Below are 8650 nucleotides of genomic sequence, written 5' to 3'. Positions count from 1 at the left end.
AACTGTGTTTCATAGTTCAGGTGAAATCACAGTGAACCTGATGAGGAACAGTTCCACGCCAGCGTCTTCACAGCAGGGGACCAAATTCAGTGGCAGGCCGCCGTCGCCAAGAGGAAGCACATGGTTCAGAGTTCAGAGGATTCAATATTTAAGCTTTGACAGTTCCCCAGCAGCCTCACGCTCCACGTTCCAGTGACCATGCAGTGTATAATCTAGGGAACCAGAGGAGGGGCAGAGGCCCAAGACCGTCTGGCCCATTCGACCTGACTGCGGTAGAACCTCAACACTCGCCCCCTCAAACCTTGAACTCTGTTACTTAATCAGTGTCAAGTGTTGGTGACTTCTTTCTTCTATTATTACAGTGGGAGGAAACTGGATTTAGACTCCAGCCACAGCAGAACACACCGAGCCGGGCTGGGTGACATCAGGAGAACTGATTGGTCCACCTGGGTGATGGACACCAGGAGAGCCAGTAGAACTCAGCTGCTGTCCCCAAGTCCCGGTCACAGACACCGGACGCCCCCCCACAGACCGTGACATCCATTAGTAACTACGACAAACACAATTCCAACAACGAAACCCTTAAAATAAGACCAGAGGACACCCACCTGTGGTGGAGGCAGGTGATGGAAGACCTCAGTCCCCCACCGCCAGAGTCCTGATTGCATCACTGCTGGTTTTCTTGTTGAATTGAGTTCCACCTCCATGCTTCTTTCCTGACATCACAACAAATGTGGCTTCTGAGTCTGCAGGACAATTCTGCTTGATCCAGGAAACAAGGCGAGCATGAATGACCACCAGAACATAGTCGTCAGACACAGAGGATGCAGTCAGGACGAGGTGACACAAACCACACCAGGGTGCGAATGAACTTTGACCCTGGCTCAAACGTATCCAACGACCACCAGACCACACAGCTCAGGTGTGACGGGCAGGTAGACGTCCGTATTTCAGCAAATCAGTATCAGAGTATTTTTACATCACAATCCCTGTTTCTCTTTCCAGGTTGTGTGTGTGTGGTTGTGTGTGTGTGTGGCTGTGTGTGTGTGGTTGTGTGTGGTTGTGTGTGTGTGGTTGTGTGTGTGTGTGGTTGTGTTTGTGGTTGTGTGGTTTTGTGTGTGTGTGAGGTTTTGTGTGTGGTTGTGTGTGTTTGTCTGTGGTTGTGTTTGTGTGTGGTTGTGTGTGTGTGAGGTTTTGTGTGTGTGTGGTTGTGTTTGTGTGTGGTTGTGTGTTTGTGGTTGTGTGTGTGTGTGGTTGTGTGTGTGTGTGAGGTTTTGTGTGTGTGTGTGGTTGTGTGTTTGTGTGTGTGTGTGATTTTGTGTGTGTGTGGTTTTGTGTGCGTGGTTGTGTGTGTGTGTTTGTGGTTGTGTGTGTGTGGTTGTGTGTGTGTGTGATTTTGTGTGTGTGTGGTTGTGTTTGTGTGTGGTTGTGTGTGTTTGTGGTTGTGTGTGTGTGTGGTTGTGTGTGTGGTTGTGTGTGTGGTTGTGTGGTTGTGTGTGTGTGTGTGTGTCTACACTCCAATCAGAGCCGCTCTAAGTCCTCCTCTCCTGTACTGTTAAACACAAAAAATAAATCGAGTTCGTTTCACAGGGTCTTTAATAGTGAGTGTTTGCCAATACTTCAAACATCCCTGCAAAGGTATTTAATACTAGTACTTGTTTGTACACCAGCCTCCACTGACAGGGAACGCAGTAAAAGTCAACTGTACTACTCAGCATCGGTGACTCCAGTCAAGCAGCTCCTGCACGTCTCCATCGTGCTGGCACGGCTGCGTTGGCTGCAGCTCAATGACTGCAGTAGAACAGCTGATGTTCCCCCGAGGTTAAGGTGGACTTGGTTTACTGCCCACTTGGACTAATATGTGACGGAACATGTAAAATAGCACATTACAATAAGTAGCAATAAAGAAATAAATGCAATTTAAAGCTTGGCATTGTGTTTAGTCTGCAAAATGGATTTTGTACTTGGACGCGCTGCCGTCGGCCCCTGCGTGCACTCAGCTGGTCTTCCAGGATCGCAGCGAGGGCCTCCAGGCTTCTAGGTGAGGGAGAGCAGGTTGATGTCGTAGCAGCCGTCCACCTGCAGCAGAGCACACAAACATCCATTTACCTCCAGCTACGCCCTCCACAACCAGAGGGAGGCCTGAGTGGGACGGACCGAGGAGTCAAGAAGGCACCCCCGCCCGCTGCTTGGTACAGTCCGACTAAGTCACACGTCGGGATCTCAGACCTGATTTTCCATTTTTGAAGCTAAACCCTAACTCACATCACCACCGAGAGGTTCCTGTCACCAGGTCCTCTCCCTCCCCAGCGGAAACTCAGGAAAGTCAAAATGGCCGAAAGTGATGAGTTCATGAGTTGGCGATGTTAACGCCTCCCTCCACCAGTCAGAGACGCCACTGGCACACTTCCAACACAACTCTTAGTGAGGCCAGAAATAAAACCCATTTTTCCTTCCTGCTCGCTGGTGCTGGCTCGCCCTGGGATGGTTATGACATCACGGCTGACCATTGACTCCTCTGGTGAGAACATGAACAGGACTTCACCAGACGGAGTGTGTGTGTCGTTGGTTTGCAATGGACAACAACGCCTCCAGAAGAGGAGCCAAAGAGCCAAAGAGCTTCATTTACCGTCAAAATGCAGGCAGCCAACACTTTCAAAAAGCCGGTTTTGTTATTTTGGAGACGCCATCATGGCCGCCTTCCTGCCTCGGCATCTAGCCTGCAGCTCAAAGCAGGACCTGGACCTGTGCTGTCTGGAGGTTTGGGAGCAGAGGAGAGACCTGGTAGATCCTCGCTGACTGACACACCTCCGCCTGTCTGGTGACAACCACTCTGGCTGCTGGCCGTCACAGCGGCCAACTTCCTGGTTTTGGTTCGCTTCCTTTCTCACCTTCAAGTGAACCTGGAGTCTGAGGTCAAAAGTGTTAGGATCTGAAGCCGGATTCAAGAGCAAAAGGGGAAGTGTGAACTTGGAGGCGGCGCAGCAGCTGAGCAATGCTCTCGTGTGCGACCTTTGTAACTGGAGCGCCGCGTGTGTCCAAACAACGGATTTGTCCTGGCACAAACGCCCTGCTACTCAGACACAGGAGACCCCCGCCACTCACATCAAATCGCCCGATAGAGGCGGTGGTCTGGTTGGTCTGCATCACCTCGGTCAGAGCCCACATCTGCTGGATACTGGACGACACAGTCTGGGGGTCCGGGAGGCCCTGGAGACACGGAGGACACAGGATGAGCAGGCTGCCTTCACGCGCACACAGTCGGTCGCACACTCACACAAACACACAGCTCACCTCCAGATCAGGATGTTGGTCAATCAGGGTCAGATCAGACAGCCAATCAGAGACCTCCTTCTCTGGGTCCTGGAAACACCAGCAGCAGATGTGAGTGGAGTCAACAGCTGGAACCCTTTCAGCAGCCTGGTTCTCCAAAGAGAACCAGGCTGCTGAAAGTGCTCTGCCGTCAGCCGTTAGCTCAACATGGCAGCTGATCACGGCTACCACGAAGGACTCCTACTTGTGACTACTTCGAAAGGTAAAATACACTTTTCAGGGGAGGTGTCCCTTTAATTAGGGTTAATCATGTGATGCTGATCAAGATGAAGTCCCTTTCTGCATAAACCTTTGCGTCCAGCCGCTAAAATGCTGCTGTATTCAACGTCGTTCTGCAGCTTGACACCGTTGTGCCGTCTCATCGGTGGACCAGCTGGCTGCTTGTTCATCAATCCACGCTGATGGCCGACCGACAGAAACTCACCGGCTGTTTGTGAGGGAATATTTTGATGTCTTCTAAGCTGAAGGTCAACCAGGCGGACGACGGCTGCCTCAGGATCAGTCGGACAGACGACACCTGATCCGGCTCCGCCTGCATCTGGAAGCAAAACCATTGCGCCGATCTCAAAGGAATCAGAAAAACATTCAAATGAAATGGTTTGAAACAAACAGTTGAAATCAGCCCTCTGGAGTTCCTAGCATGATGGCGGCCATGTCGTCCTCCTGCACTGAGAACCCTCGGCAGTCCGAGCCGCCCCTCGAGGCCAGCTATGATAAACGATAACCCATAAGCTGAATAAACACGACACGGAAGCTTTAGGCATCATAAACCCTCCCAATTACTCTTCTAACGATGTCAGCCGTCAGTCGCCACCTGAAGGAAACACCAGTTTAATCACCCGTCAACCTCTGGCTGGTCTCCATCAGCAGGACGCTGGGCGCCGACAGGAGGAGGAGTGGCGTGCTTCTGTCTCCATCTCCCTGAACGTCTCCGGGAGTCCGCCGCCTCCCCACAGTCACAACATCGGCGCCTTGAGATGTTGGACAAGACGCACGAGAACTGCGTTCGCTCATGGGGGTGTGGTTGCAGTCAGCTAGAACAACAAAGGGTGTGGCGCTGACGCTGTTGCTGCCATGTAGGGACACCTTGTTGACATGAGGCCCTTTACGAGGAAAAGGACTCGACTCGCCAGGCCGTCACCATGGTTACCAGCACTCAGGCCTGCCGACTGCTCTGCTGGAGCACGTCTGCCAGCATCTATTCCAGTGCCACAGCTCACCTGAGTCCTGTGAATGGAGTGGTAGTCCTGTGACCCCCCCTCAGTGTGCGGGTTCTCCATTAGAGGAACGTCTCTCACAGCCGTGCACCACTTAGCAGGGGTCTCCTGGCCGGGGCTCCTCCTCAGCAGACGCACCGTCACGTAGGCGGTGTAGTAGTTCTTGAAGGTGATCTCCTCGATCTGGGGGACAGGTGGACATAAATGTGATGGAAGACGCAGCGCCTCACTTCCTGTGAGTGTCGCGCTCAGTGTCACTACGACCTCACGAGAGAAACGATGAGCCACAGCACCGCCCTTCAGGACCTCAACAACACCCATCAAGTAGACGTAGACCTGTGCTGTCAATCAAACGGAGGAGACTTACGTCAAAAAGACATCTGATCAACAGGAAGTCAACACTTTTCTCTGAGAATCCAGAAGTATATTTTGCTTGAACTGAGTCTGGGGGGCGGGGCTTACACTGAATTATGTAATATTCTGTCCCAGGTGTGATGGCAGCTCGGCCGCCTGGAAGGTAAGAAACTACCATACAAATACTGTAATTGTGACACTAACAACGAGGAAATGGGGTTACCACGGCAACTTGAGCCTAGTGACCAGCAGCTGAAGGTATCGGAGCAGGTGGAACAGCTTCTTCCCTTCGTCTCGCCACACTCCTCCTTTAGCGCGCTGCTCTAATTAGCCAGCTGTTCTAAAAACACCACTGCTGCAAATTAGAGTCTTCAGTGAAACCCGGAGCCACGAAGCTTTGTGGCTCATTTCTTTGAAGCTCCGCGCTAACAAGGCCACTCGCCATGAACAGAACTTTGACGAAGAACTCGCTGCTCCAAAAGTAGGTCAATGCCCAAAACTCCAGACAGGAAAACTGCTTCCCACTGCAGCCATGTTGTGTGCTGGCTGCTGTCATGACAACGCTGCTGGGGCCTGTAAGCACACGGCTGATAAATCACAGCGAGGGCTTCAAAGAAGACACCTCTCTTTAATCAGGAGCTGCGTGTTCGCAAACTCTGGTCGTTACTGCCAGGTTTTCCAGGCCAAGTGCAGCCAGAACTTCTTCTGATGCTTCTTGGCACAAGTTCTGGTGCCAGTGAACCCTCCAAGCCCACAAACAACACCGCAAAACTGCAGGGTATCAAATGGTACAAATGTTCCACTCTCAGATAACCCAGAAATGGACCATGAGCCATGCTGGCTTCTGCCACTTTAACTGCAATCGTGAGCTGAACCACCCGCCTGGACCCAGGGAGATTCTTCCAGTCCGGCAGCGCTCGGAACTTTCCTCCAATGGACTCGTCGTCACTTCCTTGGTCAGTTTTGCTTCGCCATCATTTGTGTTTATCTGCCCCTGATAAAGAGGAGTCCACCTCTCCTCCAGAGGGGTGGAGCGCGGCTCCCTTTTCTTCACGGAGCTTGAAATGTGCGAATCTGAGCTGATGTGGTCACGGACCTCGAGTGCTGACCGGCCTGACATTAGCTGAGCCTCACACTGCTGACATCATCTCATCTTGAACCACAACAGCTGCCAGCGAGCGGCGAGGCTCGCTAGCTTTGTTCTCCCGCCTATGGCGCCACGTCGCCACACTGTCCCCACGTTCGCTGCCAGCTCACACGTGTGGTGACAAACCTCCACCAAGCGGTGACTGAACCTTTACTGTTGGGCCCAAAGCTCAGGAGCTCCTCCCAGCAGACCTCAGGATCCTCGCCCGGAGCCCCGCTTCATCATAGGTCACATTTACTTCACCAGGTTTTTAATCTGTACATACAAATACATGCATCCACTTCTTTAATCTGATGTACTGTTTTTATGTTAACCCTGTCTGGAAAAGTGCAACATCAACGCTTCTTGTCTTTCTATCTTCAAACGAACAGAGCTGCCGCTCCACCTCGGCGCTCGCCGGCGACGGACGCTCTTACAACCCAGCACCAGTGGAACAGCTGAGCCCTCTTAGATCTCCTTTCCCTGCTATTTCCTTGAGACGAGTCTCGTTGACCCTGATTACTGTCAGCCAATAAGAAACTAGGCAGCGGCCAACCTTTCTGGGATTTTCTTCTGCTTTCACAAAGCGTTAAAGTCGTGCACTTTGGATTTCCTCTTTGGGAGGCGAGCTGAAGTTCCTCCAACGAGTTGCTTCACATCTCAAGTTGAGGCAAACCCAAGTGACAAGACTCTTAGGAACAAGTTCCTGCTGGGATTTATCCAGGCGCCATTTCAGAAAGCAGGGACAGGGAAATCCTGAGTCGGTTCACCCTGAAATGAGGGAGAGCCTGGCACTCTCCTGAGAAGGGGGGCCACGCAGACCTGAGGAAGAGGATTCAGAAAGAGAGGAAACTTCAGCTCTGAATCAGTTACTATGGCAACCCAGACCGACGCTCAGCTGGTCAGCAGCCTCCAGTTCTGTCACTCATTCTACCTTGAGGTTGGCATAGTTTGGAGTTGAACTCATCTGAGAGCCAGAATCTAGAAGTCCTAGTTTGTGCGGAACGTGGCGCTGGGTGGAGGTTCCAGAGACGGAGCGGCTCGTGCCACAGCGACACAGAGCGCCAACACCTGCTTACATTCCTCCAGGCTGCTCGGACGCAACGACTTACATTTACAGGCTTCCCAAAGGGGAGGGTGACGTCCACCACGCAGACACCGGAGTGAGGCGCATCTGTTTTGTCGTCTCCGATCTGCAGGTAAACGGGAGGTTTGATGGTGCAGGTCACAGGTTTGATGTCATCAGGGTCCCCGCTCATCCTCTGGAAACAAATACGGGGTGACTCTCTACCAAGCCTCCGCTGATCATTGGGAGACAATCACTTTCTTTAGCCCTTCGAAAGACACGGAGGACATGACAGTTCATAAGTCTGTCCCTGATATCTAACAGGACTTCGTCAGGCACCTGGAACACGCGTCCTTGAAATGGACGATTTGATGGATGACGGACCTGATCCTGATCAGGTTCCTGAGGACGTGACGGCCATGTTGTCCCTCTTCCAGACTTGGAGTGTTTCCTGTCCAGCCTGTCTCTCTGGTGCTACGGACATGTTCGACTTCTTACTGTTTACTGCTGAAAACTACAATGACCAGTCATCATCAGTGCTCGTGCACGTGCAGTCTGGTTCCAACACGACGGTCTTCAAACCCTCCCTGGCCTGTTTGAACAAGCAGTGTAAAATAAGTCATGACAAATCCTTCTTTAACAATAATCACTACTTATTAAGGGGATATTATTTGTTAATCGAATATTTACATGAGCATTTGGGTTCTATGAGCTGAAAATGACCGGAACAAAATAAAACCAAGGCACGCAGATGCGTGTCAGGTATGATGCTAAGCTAACGAAGCTACGCTGTGGAAGCTGACGTGAGCTCCGGTGCTAGCTGGCTAGCAATACTATTCATCAGCCCACACACTTCCTCATGATGGACATGAATTAGCAGGCAGGCTAACTGACGTCAGCATTCATCTCTACAGGAACAGACGAGCCGCCATTGCTGCTGAGCTCGAGGAGGGAGAAATACGTCAGTGACGTGTGCTGATGGGACTCACCGGAGCTTCAGGGACAGAAGTCACGGTTAATGGGCCGTAGTTCAGGGCGATGCACCCACAGTGTGAGCGTGACAGACGATGCTTTTTACTTCCGGACTGTAACCATGGCGACTGTGGGAGTCTTAAAGGGCCAGCGGTCCCTTAGACAGGAGTCGTCAGTCGACATATTTGTTTCTGTCTACCAAAACAACATTTTCTAGTTTTATCTGAGACCACGCATTTTGATTTCACACGTTCTGTTCTCGGTCACCGTGAGGACACTGATGCGAGGCTCGAGGTCTGGAGGGAACCGCACCGCTTCATCAGCTGCGCTGGGTTCCACAGCGCCCCCATCAGTCCCTGCCAGCCCAGCCTCTCAGGTTCGGACTCCGTGTCTCCAGGAGTGAGCAAAGCAGACTTTTGAGCCTGAACTGCTCACTCGTGCTCACTCCGCCCCCCAGGACACCACACACCGTCCTCGGCTGTAGACCTCAGCCGTGAGGGTGAGCTCTTTCCACACACACGAGTGTAACAGGGAGGTCCCTTTTCACTTTGGCGCCCTCTGGTGGCAAAGAGCCAGTTTATC

At 52.0% G+C, this 8650-nt stretch overlaps 1 protein-coding gene across 5 annotated transcripts; it reads right to left on the bottom strand.

Annotated features, from left to right (window-relative positions):
• Positions 1 to 1578: 1578 nt before the first annotated feature.
• nicn1 (nicolin 1) lies at positions 1579 to 8208 on the bottom strand. 5 transcript variants are annotated; one of them, XM_086200449.1, is made up of 8 exons: positions 8086 to 8208; positions 7436 to 7688; positions 7143 to 7292; positions 4554 to 4733; positions 3758 to 3871; positions 3295 to 3363; positions 3106 to 3210; positions 1579 to 2079 (listed from the first exon to the last, which is right to left on the bottom strand). In XM_086200449.1, exons 3-8 carry the CDS (start codon positions 7287 to 7289, stop codon positions 2038 to 2040), a joined length of 657 nt encoding a protein of 218 aa, XP_086056575.1. In that variant the 5' UTR covers positions 7290 to 7292; positions 7436 to 7688; positions 8086 to 8208; the 3' UTR covers positions 1579 to 2037. The 5 variants fall into 5 exon arrangements, with proteins under 5 accessions (XP_086056575.1, XP_086056574.1, XP_086056577.1 ...); XM_086200448.1 differs by having other exon boundaries at positions 7143 to 7364; positions 7481 to 7688; XM_086200451.1 differs by having other exon boundaries at positions 7481 to 7688.
• Positions 8209 to 8650: the final 442 nt, after the last annotated feature.

This window comes from Aulostomus chinensis, chromosome 3 (assembly GCF_037954235.1).
Source record: "Aulostomus chinensis isolate RoL2024-O1b breed Wild chromosome 3, RoL_Achi_v1.0, whole genome shotgun sequence".
In the NCBI taxonomy this organism is placed as follows: Eukaryota; Metazoa; Chordata; class Actinopteri; order Syngnathiformes; family Aulostomidae; genus Aulostomus; species Aulostomus chinensis.
Note: the sequence above shows the minus strand (reverse complement) of the source record. Positions and strands in the feature narration are given on the sequence as shown.

What these genes read in the sequence shown, in the direction of transcription:
- nicn1 (XM_086200449.1), bottom strand. Translation starts at nt 7,289, where the DNA reads ATGAGCGGGGACCCTGATGACATCAAACCTGTGACCTGCACCATCAAA. An exon ending in CCTTTGGGAAGCCTGTAAAT is followed by an intron (nt 4,734 to 7,142) that starts GTAAGTCGTTGC and finishes CCTGTCCCCCAG; the next exon opens with ATCGAGGAGATCACCTTCAA. An exon ending in ACTCCATTCACAGGACTCAG is followed by an intron (nt 3,872 to 4,553) that starts GTGAGCTGTGGC and finishes TTTTGCTTCCAG; the next exon opens with ATGCAGGCGGAGCCGGATCA.